At 42.9% G+C, this 24,464-nt stretch overlaps 1 protein-coding gene across 3 annotated transcripts in view; it reads right to left on the bottom strand.

Annotated features, from left to right (window-relative positions):
- Positions 1–24,464, bottom strand: part of b4galnt4a (beta-1,4-N-acetyl-galactosaminyl transferase 4a) — a 125,198-nt gene that overhangs the window by 60,148 nt on the left and 40,586 nt on the right. For all 3 annotated transcript variants that reach the window (XM_036534766.1, XM_036534764.1, XM_036534765.1), the window contains exon 3: positions 23,846–23,958. In XM_036534766.1, the coding sequence (XP_036390659.1) occupies positions 23,846–23,958 (113 nt within the window). The remainder of the gene's footprint in view (positions 1–23,845; positions 23,959–24,464) is intronic.

Here is a 24,464-nt window from a genome sequence, read left to right as displayed (position 1 = left end):
AATGTGGCCTTGAAAACGTGTCTGGTGAAGCTGTTTCCGGCACACCCGCTGCGGCCAGGCTAAGACCACACCGGTTGACTAGCACTTTAAATTAGGAGGGGATGCTGTGGAAAAACCAGTAACATCTGCCAGTGGGGTTCTGGAGAGAAATGAAAAATATCATTCGACCTTAATCTACCCAGATTAACCAGGTCATCCTATGAAAACTACATGTTTGCTGGGTGGTGGCTTTGTTTTCTGCTACCTGACAATTCATACTTCCACACAAGCATGTGGATGTACATGCAACACCTGCTCAAAATAAGTCTGTCACCACAGCTACAAGCTCTCTGATTTTTTTTTCTTGTAAAAAGCACAGCATTATACTCACTATCCAATTACAAGAACATTACACTTCATTATATTTGATCATGTTATACTGCTAAGGTAGGAAAATGTGATGAGGTGGCAAAAAATGACACAACACCAGCAAGGAAAATGTATTGAACGAAGCATATGGGATTCAATCTGCTTATTAGCTATGCAGTCTTCTCTGATAAATAAAGAGACTAAAAAAATACTCAAACATTGCCCAGGGGTACATGACACATTGTGTGAGGCACCATACAGCTCCCTGTCTCTTTCACATACTGGCAATGGCTCTGTTGAAAAGTGTCTCATCACAAACAAACAGGCGAACAACAACTGTGCTGCTGGAGTAGGGTGTTAGAACTCACAGCACAGCAAACTAAGAGCTATTCTGGCATACCTGTCAATCAGGTTTCCATTGTAGCTGACAGGTGGTAGGTGGTAGCATGATAAGTGGTCTGTCAGGGAGGAGTTCCAGCTTGCCACACCCTGTCATGGTAGTGGGGGATAATACTGCCGTGTGCTGTTATTTGTACTCATAAGGTGATATAGAGATACCTTGGGACTTCTGGGGAGTGCTTTATTTTACAGCTCTGGTTCCACTTTACATTGGTGCAGTTGTTTTAATGAACTGCATGTTTGTTGTTTCTGTGTATGGCCGACACACATAGGGAAATGTTTCACCTATGCTCAAGTTAGTTTTGATAATTTACCCTTAAAGCCATAAAGTCCAAATGTTATTTGGATGTTATCATTGTTTTAGGCTATGAGAGCCATATAAGGAATCCATGTCTGTTGAGTACAGACAGAGTGAGGTGCATTCTATCCCAATTTGAACCTAACAGAGAAAGAATATTTCTTACATTGCTATTACATGGTGGGAAAAGTTAATGTCTACTGCATGACAGAACTCAGAAGTAAATGAAGGAGGGCCTTTCCTGCAAATTGGTCTTCATAACACTAGGGAACATAACCCTTCAGTTTCAACAAATGAGAGGTTTTAGAACCATCAAGTACAGCGAAGAATACAGGTTGACTGATCAAACCTGTCTTATCACTTACATGCACGACTGGCCTACTGTATGTTGCTCAATCGTTCTAGGGGGTCTTGGATCATTTTAGGTTGAGCTGTAGTCTCTAATAGAACACCAGTGGGAGAAAATGGTACAGGAACCTTAACATGAAGACTTAACAGGCAGAAAGTAATACCAGACTGGTAGACATTCTTTTTTTAAATCTCTCAAGAACATGAACCCTCCCGAGCTATGAAAAAAGGGCCCTGAGGAGGCTGAGGAATCCATTTCCTGTTCATCAACTAATATAGCTCCTTTTTCCCTGCTCCTTTTTCCTCCATCTTGCCCTAGGCTTAGGAGCATCTCTCTCCTCCCAGCTCTGCTTGTTTCTCCCAAATCCACTGCATTGATCTGTTTCCATAGCAGGGGCCGAAGGGAAGGAAGGAGGAGGTGGAGGCGGCAGTGGTGGAGTGTTCAAAAATGGACTGTCACTCTGAAGACTTCAGACACCATGTCACAAAGATGCTTTCCTCCCCTCACATCAGCGCTGCCCCGGCAAACCACAGTCTCCCATGTTCCACCTCTCCCTGCACTACTCCCTCGCTCTCCCCCTCTCTTTCTCCACCTCTTTCTCTCTCTTTCTATCTATATCTCCTCATTCAACCTCACTGTCTATTCTTTTCCTGCCACAGACATTATATTTCCACCTGCACCCTCAATGTGCCATGCTTTGGCCTGTCGATGGATTGATGGATGGACTTTGTAAGTGTTGAAAGACTCCTTTCTTTGTTATTTTAAATGTTTACTTTTCCCCCACCCTGCCGGACTGCTCTAAAGCCATATGAAAGAGAGACTTTTTGAGGCAGCTGTCACTTGTAGAGGACAAATTTTGTTCTGTTAACTGCTTTTCAGCTGTAGGGCATATCATCACTGTCAAAGTGGGAGAAATAGCAGAAACACAAACCATCCTCCAAACCTAAAGCAGTGGTACCCCATCCCATTAAACTCACAGACAAGGCAGTTTGTGTCCCTGGTTCCTTAGGGCGTTCCTATACAATGACCTCCTCTGTGGCATGCCAAAGACAAATCTGTCCCTTGCAGGCCTGACAGTATCCTTGCACTGCTTGGGAATATAATTGGACATGATAGAGTATCAGCTTTTAGCCAGTAGACAGAGGTGACTTCTGAGATACCACATATGAGTACACAAAAGTATGTACTCCCAAACATAGCGCTAGGTCAGTCTTGGAACATACCTACTTTTAAATATACCAGGAGGTGAAGAGTTGGACAAGCTAGGCAAGGGTTGCCACACAAAACTGCACCTAACACACCTCCTCCCAGCCACGTACAACATTTCCTAGTTCCACCCCATCCCCCACACGACCAAGGCCATCAGGAAAGGAAAGAGGAGTAATTAAAAATTCAAGCGCTTCCCTCCTAATGTGTTTTTCTTAATGTGCACGCCAGACCACCAACCCACTCTCATATCTATTTCTTCCTGAAGGGGCTGCTGTATCACATGTATATTGAGGTGCATGGGATCGGTGTAAACCGCCACTTAGGCCTGCAATGTTTTATTCACTTCACCTGTCATACTTAATTGAGCCAGAACCTCACCTCAAAAGCGCTTTCCCTTTTTGCATTCGAATCTTGACTGGGAAAAGTTATCATTTTATTTTTGTCCACTTTGTGCGGTAGAGTTCAGCATGAACAAAAGAATGAATAAACAGTCACAGAGTGTATGAAGAAAGGTAAGAAGAGACTTCAAATGGAAAAGAGGAGTTAAAAAAAAAGCTAAACAAACCGCAGCACATTTCCTCATGACTGAAAATAAGCTGGTGTTTTCAAATACCAACAAATTAAGATGGTGGATAAAATTAAAGAAAGCTTTTATGGTGAAGTTTTTTTTACTATTCAGTGACTGCCGCTTATTACTCAGTGATATGAGAGTGCAGTAAAATGTGTGGGTTTGTAGAAACTTTGGGCGTTTTGAAGAGCTCCCCTTTGAGAGGCATAGTATCTGTGCAGAGATGAATGGATCGCTGGGGGCACTTTGATTGGAGACATTACACACCCGCTACTTGCATTACTCTCTCCTCCTGCACCCATCAATGCAAGGAGACGCAATCTAAAATCTCTACAGGAGTCCAGATGTTCCCTATCAAAATCTGCCTACTGTTCAGACATTTACCTGCAGACACCGAGGGGACAGAATCCATCACCCTCCGCAAATCCCGTCTGCGACTTGCCAAATCTTTTTTACCAAGTCTTTCTGTCTTGTTCTCGGCCAGACAAGAACAGCCCCCTGGGGTTTTGGACAACGTGTCTTAATGTGGATGACAATCCCCCCCCCCCCATGTTTAGGCCTGCCAGTGTTGAATATTTATACTCCACACAAGTAACACTCACAAAACTGGATCATGAATCCTTCAAAATACCCTCTAGACTTTTTTTTACTTATGCTGGTTTGTAAGAAAACACACAACTTAGACAAGCAAGGTGTATTTAGATAAAACCAACACCAGTTTCACATATTCAACACTACTCTCCCATCAAATGCAATGCGAAGGCAGTTGTTTATGCACCACCTAAATTCAAAACTCAGCAGGTTATAAATTAGTAGTAGGCAAACTGTTTTAATTCTGGCACGACTGAATTGTAGGCACATTACTATGAATATTGGACCTGAGCTATCCTTTAGTTATCTGAGTTATCCTGAATTTTCTATATGGCCATGTTAACCTTACCCAGCATAAAATGTCTCAACTCCAGCCTAAAACAGGGCTATGTCTGTATATTTCACACAATACATGAATGCCAATTCATCAAACCTGACATGAAATTGTTCTAAACGACCACAGAGAACTAAAAAGGGAACCTGTCTCTGGAAGTCCTCAAACCTGCTCCACCATTTCCACCTTGCTGCATAATCCACACTTTACACCTATACTTTGATTATTCTGGTGCAGAAATCAACCAGTGGTTCTACAGAGGACACACCCATGCAGGTCTCCCAATCTTTTTTACTGTAGGGACATGTAAATTGTTCTCCACACAGAGGACTGTGCAACAGCAACAACACATTTCTCTCTTGGATTTCTGGGTCTGGCCTTGCCTCTAGAGAAATAGCTGTTCTATGCAACTGGTGGCTCACTAGTCAGCTCAGCTTCACACAGTTTCACTGTGCTGAGGCATGTCTGCATGAACGTAGTGTGCACAGGCCAGACTTTCACTCAACACAGTGAGGTTGGCCCAGCACCTGCACTACCATCACAGCCATCGTAATCGCCATGCTTGTATGTATGGTTTATGTTAAAGTCCTTGTTCATACAAGCATGGTGAATGCAATTGCGATACAATAATCTTGATGTTTCCTTTAGCTCTGGAAATCCGCTGTGAAATTCCTTGTATTTTCAATTTTCTCATTGCGGACAGCAAGCTAATTACTAATTGGCCACAGATGAATTCACAGAGAGAGATTTTTTCCCCACACAAACCATGCGGTTCTGGCTGGACCTTTTTCTGAGGCCTGATTTGGCGTGCCTGGCTGGCTAGGCCTCCTTATGGTTTTGCCACAAAGCATCAATGGATCGGAGTGCAATGTACTGGAGCCAGGCCATGGTCATTGGCCTGCAGTCAGCCAGGGGTACGTACAGCAGTCCAAGTGCTCATTCAGGGCCTTCCTGTAGTAAACTACCAATCCCCCTCATCAGAGGAGAGGGCCTAAAGGGGAGGCTGTGCCAAAACCAAAAGAGACCAAGCCAATCATCTTATGGCATTATTTAATGGGACTAACCGAATTGTGCACCTCCAGGACTGTGGGAAGGCCATTGGCAGCCAGGGTCATATCAGGCCAAAGCGACAGAGAAAGGTACCATCTCTGCCACTCCCTTGGAGTCTCTTAGCCTCTTTGTCACTGTCACTCTCTGCCTCCTCTGATTCCCTCTCTACCTCACCGCCTCTGTGTCCTTCCTGTCACCTCCCCTCTGTTTTCTCTCTGACTCTATCTCTTCCTCACATTCTTTCATCTCCCTTCCCTCTGTCTCCCTCTCTCCCTTTTTCTTACACCATGCTGAAGTACAGCCAAGTTAGGGATAATGCTTTGCCCTAGATGTCACCCAGGAATCAGAAGGTCATACAGTTGTGTAAACACAGGCTACCTTCTTAACAATCAGATGGATAGTTGTCATGTTATTGTACCCTGGAAACACAATGTTACTCAGCAGAAAGGAAAAGACCGTGACACCTGTACAATAGAAGTACACTTGATATACAGTACATCGCCACTGAATGCTGACCATCGCAACCATAGATTAAAAGCACAACAATGGCTGCTTTTTATGGGCAAATCACTGTGATTGCAGAGGGCTCTGAAGGACCTGTCTGAAGATGTACAGGCCTCCAGGCCGAAGGCATCGATTAGGAAATCAATAATGGCAGAGTTTTACAGCTTCAAGTGAGGAAAAATCAACCTTGCTGTTTGTCTAATGACAAAATAAATCCAGTAAAGTTTATGTCCAAAAAACAAATAATCGATTCTCTTTTTCCAACACTGGAGGAAAAAAAAAACATTATTTGTGCCTTCCCTCTGGTTTTCTCTCAAGAGGGTGGCTAGTCTTAATGTTGGGCAAAACATATTTATGGGCAAAGCCCGCTATTGAAATAATACAATTAAAAGAGACATGAACCTTAAAGTGTTTCATTACTACACTTATAATGTATGGCCCATTAATTTTGTCTGTGTCTCATTCAAACACCTTTCCCTCATTCTCTGCTGTGCTCCCTGTTCCAGCTGAATCTCCATCCCTCAAATCAAACACAGCCTTCTCTTTCACTCTCCATCCTTCAACCAAACACTGGTCTCTCTTTCAGTTTCCAATCCTCCACCAAATAGTTATAATTGGATGACCATCACTCCATTGTTTAGCGTTTCCACTCAATCTCCAGCACACACTCCACTGTGGACACTCTATGATGTTATGTCTCCATCACTGTCTCCAATTCTTCATTATTACCCTCACCCTCAGTGGTCCCTACCTTGCCTAGAGAAAAATTCAAGTGCCACATTTCAGTGATTCCAATATTCTGGAACAAAAATTGTGATTGTATTGAAACAGTGATATTTGCATTTACTCAAAGTCAACGGCAACACCCTTCTCTCTCTGCCCCAAGTTCTGTCACACACATCACTATTGGTTCCCATCATCAATTCTGTATTATCCCATCATACAAAGCCATCTTAGTCGTCATCACATTCTCTCCATGATACTCTCACACCATCACCAGGTAAAACTGAATGGAGTTCCTTCCATTCACTGCTGAGTTTCGTGACACTATAGGGCCTATCCAGACAGGTGATGTTTACTTGCTACATTGTTATGGGTCCAGCTGGCCTGGATGGAGTGGAAGAAATGCTTCAAATGCTTTATTCAGACAGCAATGCCATACTACCAGTCTATGCAGATTCAGATAAATCCCCTCCACAAAAATCTCATGCCTCTACAACATCCTGACAATGCATACCTAACGATGAGTTTATGAGCTATGCAACCATGTTAAGTAACAATGGAGAAAACAATGAAGAAGGATGCACAGAGGATGAGGACATGTCCCATTAGGGAGAAGGACAGATCCAGGGACAAATGTATTTGAACCCAGGCAATGCTGTACTCTGGGCCAGCGCAGGCTATCAATAACCATAGGAAAGGGGACAAGACCCATTTGCAGTCCAGGGAGGGACAGGAGGGGGTGAGAGTGTGGATCAATGTTTTGCGGGGAAATCAATCAGGGATCCAGGAGGCTGGTAAAAAAAATCAATGTGAAGTGTGTACCAGTGGTCATTTTTCAACAGGAGACAGTGCATTATAAACTACAAATGGACAGCCGGGCAAGACTGCCTTTCTGCTTCAACCCTCGCACCACAGCAAAGTGCCACAGACAGTTCAGCCTGCTGCAGGCGGTGCACTATGTCTCTGATAGCAGAAAATAAAAAAGGTACAAATAAAATGAAACTAAAAGGAATGAAAACTATAAACACGAGGGTAATCGTCTGGTTTTGGTCCCAGATTCTTAGTGCTTCCTACTCTGCCCCAGACTTTGAGTAACCAGTTTCAATGTGTATTTTTTTGATGTTTCACAACAGGAATAGTTGAGAGTGACAGTTTGTGAATGTCTTTATTTTTTGTGGGAGAAAGTGAAGATCAACTGGAGGAAATTGAATATTTTTTTATTTCATGTCAATCAGTTTTATTAATTTTCTTTCATTACATGATCTGTGTGTGTATTATTGTATGTATTAGTTTAATTTTATTTTGACCTTTTCCAACAGCACTACAATGTTGTTTGTTGCCACACATTCTACACATTCTGTCCAGTGTGTAATTACAATATTCTACAAATAATTCTCTTCATTAATGGCTTTGCCCCCTTTATGAAACCCAGTTTTTGGGGTTAGAAAGTTCACATTTGTGCAAGAGTACTGAAGTAAGACAAATGCAATCCTCTGATGCACTTACCTGCAGTCAAAACACTTTTTCAAACTACAAGTCCCACAGTGCATGACAGTAAAACAAGCACCCACTGGAGGATAGGCACTACTCAAAGTCTGTCATACAAGCAACTCACAGGTGCCTAATGAAAGCCTGCTAAGACAAGGATGACCTACCCATTCCTATCCCCAACAGAATGAAGCCAATTTATTTGGTACTGTGGGCTCTCAGTCATTGTCAACTTGTGACGCAACTGGTCTTGAACCTGGGCTATGGGGTTTGTTCTGTACTAGGGACTTGCTAACTGAGCCACTTGGGAATCCCTACAAATTGCCCTTAATTGATGGGACTCACTTTAAACAGAAAATGATGCTGATGCCAACACTAAATAGCCAACATCTATTATGGGTCTTGGGAATGAAGATGAGAACAAGGGCCAAAAAACACACATGTATCAAGCACAATTTAGAAATATAACAGTTCTGCGCTGTCCTGCATTGTGAAAACTTCCTCGAATGAAAGAATGAGTATAACCATCCCTCTGGACTCAGAATGTAAAACACAAGCCCTTGGGAGAGAAATCACTAAGCTGAGATTTTTACATCAATTATTCATGACTCTCAAGCCAACCGTGTTACTAGTCTCTTTTTCACTCCTGTTAACTCTGTTCCCTTTAAAGTAAATGCCAATGATGGAGAGAAAAATACTTTGGTTCTATTTTTTTGTTGTTGTTGTTCTTCCTTCCAGTTTCATCTAGTCTTTTCTCCTTGTTTCTGTCAAAGACTGCATTTGCAGAAGCAAGAATAGCATACAAGGGGGGAAAAAAGGGGGTTCCTTATCAAGCACAAGCTGGATTCGTGACAATCCCTTATGCAACCTTGTAACGTCGTTTCTATTGTTGCTTTCCTCTGGGATCTGTGTATGTCTCACTGAATGCCCACCTGTGTTTTGAACAAGTTTTTTTTTTTTTTTCAAAGAAACATTCCAGTCCAGCACCCCCCCCCCCACCATCTTGTACTTTTCCAGTGCAATGGTATCATTGTGTTCCCCAATGCCTCTGCACCCCAGTCTTAGGCCTCTCCCTATAACAAGTTCGCTGTCAGGGAGATTGGGAAGGGGTCGGCCATGAGCTGAAAACATGACATTAGGTGTGAGAATGAATGCACCAAGAAACTAAATCTTCCCAGCTGTGAGTCAGACACCAAACCAAAAGATTTCTCTCTCATCTTTTTCTTTTTCATTTCTTGTTGGAGGTTGTCTGCGCAACAGTTTGTAAACTCAATAAGTCTGTGTGTGTGTGTGTGTGGGTGTGGGGGGGGGATTCTGGATTTTCGTATCATTCCAGAAACTGAAAGCCATATCCGTGTTAGCATTTAGATAAGGGGGAAGATCACCTTTTCCCATATCATAAATGTCAGCTTACTGGAGCCTGGAGAAACTCATCTCTCAAACAGCTAGATGTGGTCATCCGTGGCCAAGGCGCTGTCAATTAGATTTCCCCATTTAGAGGCAGGTGATAGCGATCTGTGTCATGTGGCAGTGTGTCAGTGTGACAGAAGCGAGAACTAATGCCTTTTGTGGGGAGAAATGAGCTAGCCTGGAGGAATGATTGTAGCGCAAGCTTCCAAAAACAGCCTTCAGCGAGGAAGCAAACGGCCAAATGGGGGAAGTTCGGCCTCCTCAATCTTCCGGCAAATTGGCGAGCCTTGAAAGTTGATGCAGAGCGCGGCGGGATAACAGAGGGGCGAAACGAGCTCATCTTTTCTTCAGGGAGAATGCCTGCGCTATTCAAACCAGCACATCTCCTTCATACCCATAATGGCTTGTGACAAACGAGGGGCAGGATTTAGCCAAACCTCCCACCTGCAGCTCATTACCGACACTCTCAGAGCTAAATGGTCCCCTCTGGGTTAGCCCCATCCAAGCACCTCATCTGATCCGCAGTTAGCAATTACCATTACTGCTGTTATTGCAATAAGCAAGCAGGTCATTTTTGAATCACATATTTGAACGTTTTTGGTTCTGACAACGTGGGCATATGCTTTTCTGTTAAATTCCAACCACTGTGCTCATTGGTCAAAGCAGGACAATGCCATTTTCTCTTGCACACTCACACTTACATGCATCAAACAATTTCCAACTTCAGTTTGATTCAATCACATTTTTGTCTTATGCCTCATTCAAGAGAAAGCACATTGATAAAACATGGCGTAACACTATGGTATTAATAAACATCCTTTATTTAGTCCTTTATTTATTAGTTTATCACTTATCGATCTGTTGAAAACCACTAATCAATGATACATGTGCATGAGAATGACAGAACACCGACAATGCATTATAAGTTTTAAATGCTATGAAGGATCTACAGTACATCCTTGATGAGATGCATGAATACACTAATGATATGTTTGGTATGTATGTATGCACTGACATATTTAGAGGGGTGTTTATTGGTTTACAAAAAGCACAGAGGAGCTCTATATTTCCCATATAGACATTTTCCCCCTTAATTCCACATTAAATCCTTCTCTGAAACATCTGGACTGTGTAATCAACACACTGTACAAACATGCTGGAGACTGGTTATAAAAAAAAAAAAGAAAAAATGTCACAAGACCACTTTTAAGAGACCTGCTTGGCAACTTGACCTCACCATGGACAGCGTTCCAAAGTTCAAGGCACTAATCAAAGAGAGGACTGTGCTGTGGGAAAGAATGAACAGATTCAGCCAACCATGGTCTCTCGTTTCACTGGGGGCCAGATGATCTAAAAGCAGCTTCAGATGTTGTTTTGAAGAGGACCTCATCTCATGGTGCTCATTGTTTTTCACTCTAAGGTTAGGTTCGGGTCCACATATTTAATCATCTGGCAAATTTGTTGAAGTTTATTTTGAGGGAAAACTGCAGCACAGCACATGACTCCAGACAACCTGGTGATTCGATCAGCAGAGGTGCCAAAGTATTCATATCAGGTACGCGCAGCAGAATTTGAAACAAGACGCACAGGCCTGGCACTGTGACAGTGTTAATTACGCACCTCTCAGTTCATGGAAAATCGCTCAAAAATGTAATGTGCCCAGCTGAGGTGTGTAATTTTGGAGAAAAAACTCATTTTCAGGTTGTAAAACTACTCGGTCCATTAGTTATAATCTGGAGGCTGCTGCTGCAGACTGTTGAAGGTGTTTATTCGCTCATACCATTTTTTTTGGGGGGGGGGGGGGGGGGGGGGTGGATCTTTGAGACTCTTATCGTGAGATAAAAGATTTCCACATGCATAAAAGAGCAGGACTTTTTTCAATTAGGCAGTCCTTGCGTCTGAACTGTCCTTGCAATATGGCCACAGAAATACAAATATAAAAATTCATTCCTAATGCATTGAATCCCAGTATGTACTTCACACTGAAGGGGATTGCAAGGTGATCCACAGCACTAGCTACAGAGCTGGATCTCCATTTCACAAATCCCACCCCTGCAACCTGCACACAATGAAATTAAAATAGGCTGCCATGTAATCTGAGGAACAGATTAATAGTATAACACTATGGAGGGAGTGGCCCGGAGATTTATTTGTGCATGCTTGGACCTTCTACCCTGAAAAATACATGAATTGATTATTCAATTAATCCTTATCAATTAATCCTCACAACAAATAACAATTTTGCACACTTGTAATGTGCTATGAGTGCAGGACTTTGGAAGTGAAACTATGGAGCTTTAATGATAGAACAAACCACTTAGCTCATTATTTTGGCTGCAGTCTACTGTGCATCTACAGCACTGTGTCAAGCTTGGTCACTTTGGCTCTCTAGTGCCTCTACGAGTTCTGCTGAGCTACGAAGTCCACTAAGTCTCTGTGTGGAAAAATCAGCAAAAGAGGACAGGCATCACCAAATGAGAAGCTCAAAAGAATCAAACAGTTGCTTTGCTTGTTCTTCAGATGCTAACATTACCCCTCCAGAGCAAAGATGTACAGGAGTCCCATGGTCTTCCGGGGATTTAGGTACATGTCTGTATCACTGTACATCAGGTGATTCAGGCACCACGCTGTCATCCGCCCCAGTTTTAAGACTGGTTTGTGGGAGCAATACACTGCCAGGTGCTGAGAGAGCCATATCCTTTTCCAGCACTCAGGACAACACATTTAGTACTAATTTTAATAAATTAAGTTAGTACAACTTCTATCACTTTTAGTATCAGCCATACTCTACACAACCACACCACAGTCACAATGGGAAAAAATCATTAAATGACCTGTTTCGTATTGAATCCCGGGGTTAGTCTGGATAATTAGTCTGGTCACCACCAGTCCCATTTTAAATGGCAACACATAAGTGCCTATAAAACCAGACAAGCTTCTCCTGACATTGGAGATCGATGTGCTGACAGTCCACCTCAGCATGTAAACCCGCCTCTGTTGTTTGGCCGCTACTTAACAGACCACCATTTTCACTAGAGGGGAACTGAGGCCAACCAGGGTTTGTAAAAAAGGGTGGATCCCTTGCAGAGACACCCATCCCATTTGTAATTGTCAACCCATAAACCCAAGCTTATTTATTAGGCTGGCTTGTCTGAGATACATCCTCACAAGGGTGGCAGCCAGCACGTCATAGCGGCCTAGTCAGCCATAAAACACCCACAAGGCCAGAACCTGGATATTTACAGCCCTAGAAAAAATCTGAGGTTAACAGTATGGCTGGATCGCTTTCGTTTACGAGCAGCCGTAATCCCGCCAGCATGATTAAAACCTTCCCTCAACCTGCTTGCAGACACAGCCCCCACCCTAAATTAGCGGGTGGATTTGAAAGTGACCTTATTTATGCTTTTTTATTATCTTAATAATGGTTTCCACCTCCTTCTGTACACTTTGTTTCTGGTCCCACAGTCTTGCCAGACACTGGGCGAGAATGTTCCCAGCGGACTGACAGAAGGGACATGACAGCGTGGGTTAGAGTTAGAGCCAGCTTTCTCCTGCTGCACTCCACTAGAGCTGGAAGATGCTTTCACTGACGGATGGACTGAATCAAAATGGCCAATCTATTTTAAGAAAATCTGCCATTCAATTAAAAAAATAAACTTCCCAGGTTGCAAAACTGATTCATCCCCTTAGGACAGCTGGTAACTTTGAACCCAGAGGTTGATTAATTCAGGGGGGTTCTTTCTTTTTGATTGAGTACTGCCACATGCCAGTTCTGATTGAATCTGGAGGTTAGTGGTGCAGCATAAAATCCAGAACTCTCTCCACTGTTGTCCCCCAATGGTGGAATGAACTTCCACACTTCATCCGTTCTGAGAGTCCCTCTCTGTCAAGAAACATCTGAAGACACAGCTCTTCTGCTGTCACCTGAGCACCTGAAACACTATCGCCCAAAGGAACTTCTCATGTCTCAAACTGTCTCCTACTAAACCACAAAAAAGGTAACCTAATGGTTTAATGCACTAGTTAGCTTTACCTGCTAGTTTGTACCTTGCCTGGCCAACCATTGAAACCTGGTCATGCAGTGCTTCTAATACTGTTGACTCTAATCTTCTAATATTGTTGTATAGTTTTTCGCTTGTGTTGTATTGTACCTCACTTGTAAGTTACTTTGCATAAAAGCATCTGCCAGATGAATAAATGTAATGTAAATGTAAGTGTTGGAAGGTTGTAGCTGGGGTCTAAATGTGGATTCTCTGGCAGAGACACAAATGCATCTATGTGCACAGTTATGGTACCACAGTTTGCCATCAAAACACTCTTCTTGCGGTGCTAATCATCTGTGGAGGAGGCCTTAGGAATCAACACTGCCGTTGCACTGCAGTTTTGTCACAGACATCAAACAACAGCTATTCTATTGTTACGGTATAACCAGATATTCGGCTCTGTGTTTTTTCCATCTTCCATCTAGGAGGTTTAAGTTGGGAACAGGAGGTTCTGGTGCTCTCTGCCTTCCTGCGCTGGTTATTACAGTTCTGTTTTAGAGAACATTTTTTCAAGAAAGCAATGCAGAACACTTATAGTTTCAGCATTGGTGGAGACATGTAGCACCCACATCTGAATATCTGGTCAAGATAAATAGAATAGCTGTGACTAAACCCTCTAGATATCTTGAAACTGGGGCAGCCATGGAGAGCTGTGTCTTGAAGTTTGGACAGCCAGTTTTATGCTGAAGGTCAAATCCAGGGGTTAAAAATCAATGCGTCAATGCTGTCCCCTCACTCTCATTCTCTCATATTCTTGAACAAAGGACAAATGTTCAGTAAAGTGTGCATATAAAAAATGAATTTAAGCACGTAACATCTTCAGGGACTAATAGTGCTCATCCACACCTTCTTTTATAACCACTCACAGCGTCAGAAGTAGCAGAGCAGGCCGACTCTTAACAAAGAGGCAAGTGCAAGAGAGTACTTAGAAATAATGACATTTTTCTCTCAGTATATTACACGCTTGAGTCTCTGCGCTGTAGCAATATTACAGGCTTCACCAGTAACACTTCTCTCTTGGTGACCCAAAATGAAAATAATTTTTGAAATATTAAATGATAAAAAAGGGAAGGATTTGATATTCTCGACTGCAACATTAACAAAGTGAATCTGGGGGCGACTGCTGGGGAGGTGGGTGGGGGGAGGGGTGCGGTCTGTGGACTGAGCTCTCATGACCCGAGTTGACCTATCATACAAGACAGTATGGTGACAGGGTGCTGTTCACGTGACCAGGCCTCTCTAACTGAGTGTGCAATGTGACTCAGGAAAGAAGGCCACGGCGTGTGGGCTGTGCCCCGAGTTTCTTTACAAGGAGCTGTACCTGAGCAGCACGTGACTGCCAGATCCACTGAGAGGAATGGGGAGTCACTGGGAGGAACACGGGGATGACATGAATATCTATGAGGGCCGCCTCAACCCCCTGGCAGAGGGACTCTACCCTCCTCTTAGCTGCAGATCCGCCCTGAGGGGGAGCTCCTCAACACAGAAGTGTGTCGGGACAGACAGAGAGGGGAAGTGATCTGTCTTCCATTTGCTTAATGAGGCAAAGTCCCACCCCACTGCTGAGGGCTGATAGAGAGAGAGAGAGGGAGAGACAGAGAGAGAGAGTGAGAAATAGAGAGAGAGAGAGAGAGAGTGAGAGAGAGAGAGAGAGAGAGAGAGTAGAATGAAGAAAGAGACTGAGATAGAAGGAAAGGAGATCTGTCATGTTAATAAAGCCAGTATAAATACTTAAATCCTTATAATGACAGAAAGAGCGAGAGAAAGAGGGAGAGGGAAAAAAGGTGAGAGAGAGGGAGAAAGGAGTAGGACAAAGAGTGAGTGAGTAAGGGTTGCTGTACTAGGCACAGGAGTGCTGGGGATGCAATGCAAGTCATCTGTCTCAGGTTGTGGGCCACAGTGCCTCCGTTAGTCACCGGCTCCTCCAAATGTCCCTTCCAGCTCTGAGTACACACCAGCTGGGGACACGGAGAGAGGGCAATACGCTCCGCCAGGCACACAGAAAATAACCTGCTCCAGGGCCACGGCTGGGTCTCGAGCCCTCCTGTACAATTTCAACAAATGTCCATCAAACTTCGGACCACTTTCCCTCTTTCCGTTTCTTTTCCTGGGGCAAATCCTTCAGGATCCCATCAACTCCTCCCATTCTACAAAGAGAAGGACTTGGTGGTCCAATAGGATAACACTAAACTGGGAAATGGAATGTTTAACAGTGTTTTACACTAGGGGCTTTTGATAAAGCAAGGGCATTATCAAAACCAAAGACTCCAACAAAATAATGTTGGATTGCAAGGATCCAGAATGCACTGCAACAGGCAATTCAGATGTTCTGTTCTGATCTCTCTCCAATCATGTGCATCGCTGAAATGAGTCTCTTTGTCCACCGGATAATAGGGATTCCAATATAGGTTTATACCCCTACTCATGTTTAGAGAAATGCTGATTGAATTTACTTCCTTACTAAACCATGATGTCTTTATTTTTAATTCAAGATAAAATGTGAAAACAGCCCTGGTTTTCTTATTAGAAATGTGATCTCTTTCGAGAAAAAGTTTTGAATAATGGATTGCAACATCTTAACTTTCCTCTCTTCAGGAAAATTCCAAAATTTTATGGCTTCTTGAAGAATATTGTTAAGAGTACTGCTGTTATTACAACCACAGAATTAAGGTACAGAAGTATTGCTTCTCGAAACTACACTCCCCATAGTTTGCAGGACTTAGTTATTAGATGGAATCATTTCTGTTTATGTTCAACTGGCCAACCCAAATCTAAAGGACCACATTACGTTCAAAGTAGAAAACATGTCCAGATTTGTACTGTAAGATTATAGTGTTTCTAAATTCTGACCAGACATGGTTCAGAATCAGAGAACTGTTAACCTGATGGCCTTATTATCATAGTTACAAAGGAAGCTCCACACCTTGGTGCCACGCTACAGTTGGAGCCAAGAGCAATTGATTAAGGCAGGCAGCAGACATCAAGTCTAGCATACAACCGGGAGTGGGCAATTGGCAACCATCACCACACAAAGACGCGGTCAGCATCAAAGGATCCCGCTTTGCATTGGGAACATAGGTTGATGCTGCAACAGTGTAAAACCTATTGTTTGTTGCCATTTGTTTCATGGTATAAAAGGCCGATCACGGTAACAGTTCCCTGAGTTAAAGCTTCGCAGGCAGAGATGCTGCCGGATTCCATCGCCGAATAAAGCTTTTTCTCCAAGCGCGCTTTTGGTCCGGTTCGTTTACTTTTAAAATTAGAACAAAATCCAACAATTGGCGAGCCAGCCAGGAGGAGCTGATACGAGAGAAACTCACCGACACATCTACGAAGTGGAACAATTCAGCAGAAGAATCGTGGAGATTTTTCCGGTTGAACTTTCCAGTCGAAGATCGGCAAGACAAGAGTCTGCGGGTCCGCAAACATCGCAAAGACCTTAACTCGGTAAGAAACGTACCACTCCTCTTGAAGAACCTAGCTATTTTATAAGTAAACAAACCAGTAAATATACGTATATGTAACTGACAGTGTTTTGGTTAACACTGTTGATAAGAGCTCTAAAAAAAATAGGCCGAGGTACCGAAGTCTAGGCTAGGGAAAGCCTAAGTTTATAGTCAGCTCACGTCGTGCTATCTAGCCGGTAAATGTTTAGTTATATTTTCCGATTAGATCAGAGGTTGACGGAGTGTGAACTATAGTAACGTAGTCATCTCACATCGTGCCGGTTATCAGACTTCTAATCGGAGGTTGATGGAGTGACTAGTGTAAGCAACGGGGTTGCTAACTAAGTTTATAGTCAGCTCACGTCGTGCTATCTAGCCGGTAAATATTTAGTTATATTTTCCGATTAGATCAGAGGTTGACGGAGTGTGAACTATAGTAACGCGGTCATCTCACATCGTGCCGGTTATCAGACATAACCGGAGGTTGATGGAGAGACTCGTGTAAGCAACTGCGGGTTGCTGGACACCTTCCTATGGTTAGGAAAGGTTTTTGATGTAAGCTCTGGGACAGAATTCAGTACTGTATAATTATTCTTCGCTGTGAGAGAGTTGGAGAATTCAGTTTTTAAGTGTGAGAGAATTAAAAACTGGTACTTTTCTTGATTGTGAGAGAGTTAAGAAGTAGTGCATTATACTGGTATTGTAAGTTGTTAATTGAGCTTCGGATAGTCAGCTCACGTCGTGCTATCTAGCCGGTAAATATTTAGTTATATTTTCCGATTAGATCAGAGGTTGACGGAGATTGTACTATAGTAACGTGGTCATCTCACATCGTGCCGGTTATTAGACATAATCGGAGGTTGATGGAGAGACTCGTGTAAGCAACTGAGGGTTGCTGGGCACCTTCCTATGGTTAGGAAAGGTTTTTGGTATAGTCAGCTCACGTCGTGCTATCTAGCCGGTAAATATTTAGTTATATTTTTCGATTAGATCAGAGGTTGACGGAGTTTGTACTATAGTAACGTGGTCATCTCACATCGTGCCGGTTATTAGACATAATCGGAGGTTGATGGAGAGACTCGTGTAAGCAACTGCGGGTTGCTGGGCACCTTCCTATGGTTAGGAAAGGTTTTTGGTATAGTCAGCTCACGTCGTGCTATCTAACCGGTAAATATTTAGTTATATTTTTCGATTAGATCAGAGGTTGACGGAGTTTGTACTATAGTAACGTGGTCATCTCACATCGTGCCGGTTATCAGACATAATCGGAGGTTGATGGAGAGACTCGTGTAAGCAACTGCGGGTTGCTGGGCGCCTTCCTATGATTAGGAAAGGTTTTTGGTGTAAGCTCTGGAACAGAATTCAGTACTATATAATTATTCTTCGCTGTGAGAGAGTTGGAGAATTCAGTTTTTAAGTGTGAGAGAATTAAAAACTGGTACTTTTCTTGATTGTGAGAGAGTTAGGAAGTAGTGCATTATACTGGTATTGTAAGTTGTTAATTGAGCTTCGGATAGTCAGCTCACGTCGTGCTATCTAGCCGGTAAATGTTTAGTTATATTTTCCGATTAGATCAGAGGTTGACGGAGTGTGTACTATACAAACGTAGTCATCTCACATCGTGCCGGTTTTCAGACGTGAAATCGGAGGTTGATGGAGAGACTATGAGTAAATATATAGTCAGCTCACGTCGTGCTATCTAGTCCTTAAAATATTTAGTTGTGACAGGCTACTGACACGCTTATATTTTTCGATTAGATCAGAGGTTGACGGAGTGTGTACTAGTAATATAGTCATCTCACATCGTGCCGGTTATCAGACTAATCGGAGGTTGATGGAGAGACTAGTATAAGCAACTGGGTTGCTGGACACCTTCCTATGGTTAGGAAGGCTGTTGGTTAATTATTATATATTATTATTAAGTATAATTATTCTTCGCTGCACGGGTTGAATAATTAAAATTTTAAGTAAGAGAACTAAAATTTGTACTTTTCTTGATTGTGAGAAAGTTAAGAATTAGTGCATCATACTAGTATTATAAGTTGTTACGCGAGCGTTGTTTTTCCGACTGTAAGTAATACGTAAATGTTCTAAGTAACGTTAGAAAAATTATAACAGTATAAATTTATATATATAAATTTATAACAGTAAAAGCATACTTAAGAATACTTTTCTTAAAAGCTATATGCTTAAAGAATTTGTATTTGTTTTTAAGTCGCTGAAATTGTAAGCACTTTAACCTTCCAAATTTGGTTTGGAATGACATCTTGTTTCCTTAATACCGTAAAAAAACTGTAAGCATAGCCTTCCGACCGAGGTTCGGAAAGAATTAGCATTTTAAACGGTAAAGTGATAAGCCTTCCGACTAAGATCCGGAAAGAGTCAATTTTTCTAACTGGCGAGCCAAAGTTTAATTTTCTGTTTTGTGCAGCTAAGCAGAAAAAAAAAAACACGTGATTTCTTTTCTTTAACTAAAGTGTTAAGATAAACGCAGTATATTATTAAGAGGAAATCAAGAGTAGACAAAGAAAATAGTCTATATCACTGAATGATTTTGTATTTTTAAAGTATATTCATATCCACTTATCTCAAAGTATTCCTGGTTGTGGGCGTACTCTGTATTTTGAAAAATAGCCTACATTTTTGACTAGGCTGCGCATTTGAAGATAAAAATTGTCTGTAGTCTTTTCCTCGTTAAGACAAAAGTATAATAATTCCAGTTTCCTTTAGCTAACTCTGTTCTGTAGAGTGCACAACATTTGCATTCAAGTAAAGATAGCTGTGGGTATTCACACTTAGAATAAACAGTCTAAACAGCTCCACTAACACCTGCTCTGTCTGCTTTGTATCTGAGGGAATCTGTTGTCATGGCTGCTGAGTTGCCGTCGGCTGCGCAGATCCGTGTTCATGGGGCTGGGCCATTGAAACCTACGACAGAACGTCACGGAACAGCTCCTCCAAGCACAACCATTGATCAGATGATGGACAGCCTAAATTCATACTTGGAAAAACGGCTTGGATTAAGGAAATGCAATGACGACATCCAACAGAAATACAACATTAAACCCTCCGAGGACACACTCTGGACCTTGCCGGACATCAAAAAGGCCTGGGGAAAGACACAGCGCATGTTCGCAAGCAGCAGACGAGACGGATGGTCTGTTATTTTGTGCAAGCAAATTCAACAACATCTGGAAAAGTGTGAGATTGATAGACTGAAACGTGAAATCACTGCAGAAAATGCAAAAGTTCAAGCATTAGCTTCTCTATTACAGGAAGAGAAAAAGGAAAAAGAGAGACTATTAGCTGAAAATCAAAAATGGCTAGACTTAATCTCCAAACAGCTACAACCAAAAGACTGTGATAAAGCAGTAGCCTCTTCCAATACACATGAAGGAGGCGCTAAGCAAAGGAGACCAGAACTGCTCTACCCATTCAAAGAGCTGAGAGCCATTGAGGAACAACAACACCGTCATTTGCTGGAGGAATTGCCACATGACCATGGTAGCAGCTCAGACGGTGAGGAATTGTTCAATGACACACCTGCTGCTGCACCTGTGACAAAGGACAGCAGTGCACAGGTCAAATCTACCTCCACAACAAGCACAAAGGCTAGGCTTGCTCCTGTCGTAATCAAACACCGTAGAACTGAAGTGGAAGTTCAAAGTGAAGAGGAGTTTGAGGAGGATGGCCAGAGACGGACTCGTATTGTGACAAAGAAGGTCAAAAGATACCTCCCATGTAAGACTTACCAACCAGCCACACCAGAACAAATTGATAAATGGTCCAAGGAATTACCAGATGCATATAAACAGCCGCGCAAGGCATGGCAAGTTCTTGAACGCTTACGAAAAATTTACACTCTACACCCACTGGATGCTGCTATGATCCTCAATGTAAACTTAAGGGACAGCGATCAAAAGAAGCTGACTGAAAGTGTAGAGACAAGGGCAGGGGAGTCTCAAGACAATGTTGATGCAGGATGGGAGGCTGTACGAACCTTTTTGTATGAACTTAAACCTGCAGAAGTCAATTGGGCCAAAATCACTTCATGCACACAGAAAGCAGGAGAGAGTGTTGCAGAATATGAGGAACGCTTTAAGCAGATTTGGCTGGAACATGCTGGTCTGAACAACAGTGACGATATAGGCAAGGATACTGGCATGCCTTTAAAAACTTCATTTGTGAATGGACTAAAGCCAGAGTTATCCAAAGCCCTTAAAGTCCGTTATGATGACTGGGATGGTGTTAGGACAGCTTTCAATCAGGTTGTGGAATGGTCAGCGAGGATTGAAAGAACACAGGACGCCAAACTCAGAGCCTTACAAACTAACGCTCTGAAATACAACAATCCTGGAACCAGAATTAAGACCCCTGCTGGGGGAACACCAGCCCCACCGGGTCCATTCCGGCACCTTCAGTTGGACTACATAACTCTGCCTAAGAGTGGGAGGTTTCAGGATGTACTTGTAGATAAATTCTCCAGATGGGTGGAAGCATTCCCAACTAAACATGGAACGGCAGCCCACACAGCCAAAACACTGGTGAAGGACATCATTCCTCGATGGGGCCTGCCAGAATGCACAGACTCAGACCAAGGAACACATTTCACAATGTGTCGCATGATAAATACAAGAAATTACATTGTCCTTACAGACCACAAGCTTCAGGTCGAACACAGAGAATGAATTGTCATCACAGAACATCTGTCCAAGCTCCACCAGGAAGGAATCCCTTGGAAACTGGACTAAAGCTTTTGAGTTATCACATCATCATCCGTCATCACAGGCCGGCCCATGCCCCAACCCGGAACAATGGATCTGCACAAGGCCGACGTGCATTTAATTTCTGACAGCCTGATCCGGTACTGCAAAAAACTCTCGCACACAAACCTCAGAGTGTAGCATTAGAACCCTAGTAGGAACGTCCGTATCAGGTTCTTTTAGTAACTAATGCAGCAGTTAAGGTACAGGGACAAGATAAGTGGTACCATGTCAGCCATTGCAAGTTAGGAAATCCGCCTAGAGATGAGGGATAGAATGGCGGTAGTATTTATCAGAGTCCAGACATGGCGGGACTAGAGTTGTCTAGGCTCTAGCTTGTCGTCTGAGGATGAAGAGGTCATCATACCACCACTGATAAATACTGTAGCGTCCCGCCGAAACTACATAGGGACAGTTTAGGCATTTTTAGGAATAACGATCCATTTTTTTAAAAAAATGTTTATGTACTTTGGCAAGATGCGTTCCCGCCTTCTCTCTTGTGTGTCATTGCAGATGTTCCAGTGAAGAGCAGGGTTCCAAACAGCTGAGAGAGAAGGGTGCCCTGGCTGTCATCGGACACCTGCGCTGGACTATACCTGACACCTGGCTGACATCTGCTGAAAAACCACGGGACACGGGACACATCTGCATCAACCAAGCCCACAATATCACAGACTGCGTCAGGAGACCTCATTCACCAGCACAATCCAGCAGCATGTGTGGAATGCGATCATCCACCATGCCACCAATGTCATTTCTCTGTACATCTTTCAATGTATCTGTGTATCATCATAAAATGATGAAATTCTTTTATTTTATACTGTAAGCAGTGGTGCCTGTGCTCAGTATTAGACTGTGTACATGATTAATATCAACATGTTACGGTTTCTTTTTTTTTTTTTTTCCCCCTCCTTCCGTTCCTGTATTTTCTTACAACTATTTCTTTATTTTTGTGATCATATTTTTTTTTATGATCAAAGGGGGGAATGTAAGATTATAGTGTTTCTAAATTCTGACCAGACATGGTTCAGAATCAGAGAACTGTTAACCTGATGGCCTTATTATCATAGTTACAAAGGAAGCTCCACACCTTGGTGCCACGCTACAGTTGGAGCCAAGAGCAATTGATTAAGGCAGGCAGCAGACATCAAGTCTAGCATACAACCGGGAGTGGGCAATTGGCAACCATCACCACACAAAGACGCGGTCAGCATCAAAGGATCCCGCTTTGCATTGGGAACATAGGTTGATGCTGCAACAGTGTAAAACCTATTGTTTGTTGCCATTTGTTTCATGGTATAAAAGGCCGATCACGGTAACAGTTCCCTGAGTTAAAGCTTCGCAGGCAGAGATGCTGCCGGATTCCATCGCCGAATAAAGCTTTTTCTCCAAGCGCGCTTTTGGTCCGGTTCGTTTACTTTTAAAATTAGAACAAAATCCAACAGTACCTTCACAATATACAAACATGCAGTAGTGAAAGAGATGATTTAGCACAGTTTAGTCTGCCTATGCTGCTGAAAATTAATCCCAGGTATCAGTCAACCTTCTGTTACAAATGGCTGTTGCACATACATACAGACAGCAGAGAAAAAAAGATGTGCAAAATCTACTGTGTATTCTGAATATCTCTAATCTTCTTTCATTACAGCTTGCTGAATCACTCACTCTTTTAATATCAAGGACTTAAGTATTAATCTGAGAGCACACAGAAAACAGAGCACTGTGTTTGACTATGATGAAGATCTTGGCGTAGATTGCTTGAGTTTGATTAGTTTTGTTGGACAGGTGATATTAACACTTTGCCAAAAAAAAAACACTTTACAACTAAGTCCCAGTGGGTTCACATGCTTAGACTAATGTAATGAAGAAGCCAGTGAAGGAGCCAGTCAAGAAGGCTCCATTATGACAGAGAAACCACTAAAAACTACACTGTTATACTGGATGCAGTGTGATTTTGTTCAAGGCTACTCATGCTTTGAGATCAAGTGACCAGTCTGTGTGTTAGTCTGTCCAGAAGAGTGAAAAATGAGCACAGACATTCCTCTATGACCAGGGAATCAGGAGACAGGAGACAGTCTGTCTGCAAAACACTCACAGCCAGCAGAGGTAACAAATCCATCAATCATCTTATTCATAAGCTGAAATCTGATGCCTTCTCTGGGATGTACCTTGGGAGGGAAGATCACTCAATCAAGGGGGAGGAGTGGGGGACAGAGAGAACAAAACTGAGTCACCTGAGTCGCCCCGCCTGACCAGGGAACTTTTTGTTTGAGTGCCCCCTCTGTCTGAACAGGGTACTGCAACTTCTGTGTTACTACTCACCGCAGGCTCCTCCTCCCGGCTGTCACCAACCTCCTCACTGTTGTGGCGACTGGCTGAAGAGCGCGAGTCCCTCTTGTGACTGACGTCCGTTCCCTCCGCCTGCCTCTCTCCATCTGTGATGAGCACAGCACATATGACAGTACAGTGACATCACTGTCATCATCATCATCATCATCATCATCATCATCATCATCATCACTATTGTTTGCCACAAATGACAAGACCTCAGGGCCTCCAAAGGTGGGAAACACAGCAGCCTTACCCTCACAACAAGAGAACCAAAAGTATATACCACGAGAGGCAGGAGATAGGACAGGAGTAAGTGTGAAAAGAAAGCAGGGAAGATGGCCTTCAGCCAAGCTCAGTAGGTAGGTAGTGGCCTATTAACCTGCTCTCATCCTCTCTGTTTCCCAAGGATTTCCCTCACTGCTTTAAATTTTGATCTGTGTTCCACAAATCTGTATGGCTGAGACATAAATAAAAGGATAAAAATCGGCCAAAACCTTTAATCCCACCTAAAGATCCACTGCTTCTGCTGGACTTCATATCAGTGTAAAAAATCCTGCCCTTATAATTACGCCATTTCAATGACAATGATCAACCTGGGACGAGTTCAGTA

The sequence above is a fragment of the Megalops cyprinoides genome, chromosome 8 (genome assembly GCF_013368585.1).
Source record: "Megalops cyprinoides isolate fMegCyp1 chromosome 8, fMegCyp1.pri, whole genome shotgun sequence".
Lineage (NCBI taxonomy): Eukaryota > Metazoa > Chordata > Actinopteri > Elopiformes > Megalopidae > Megalops > Megalops cyprinoides.
The sequence above is the reverse complement of the archived record's forward strand: the minus strand, read 5'-3'. Positions and strand labels throughout refer to the sequence as shown.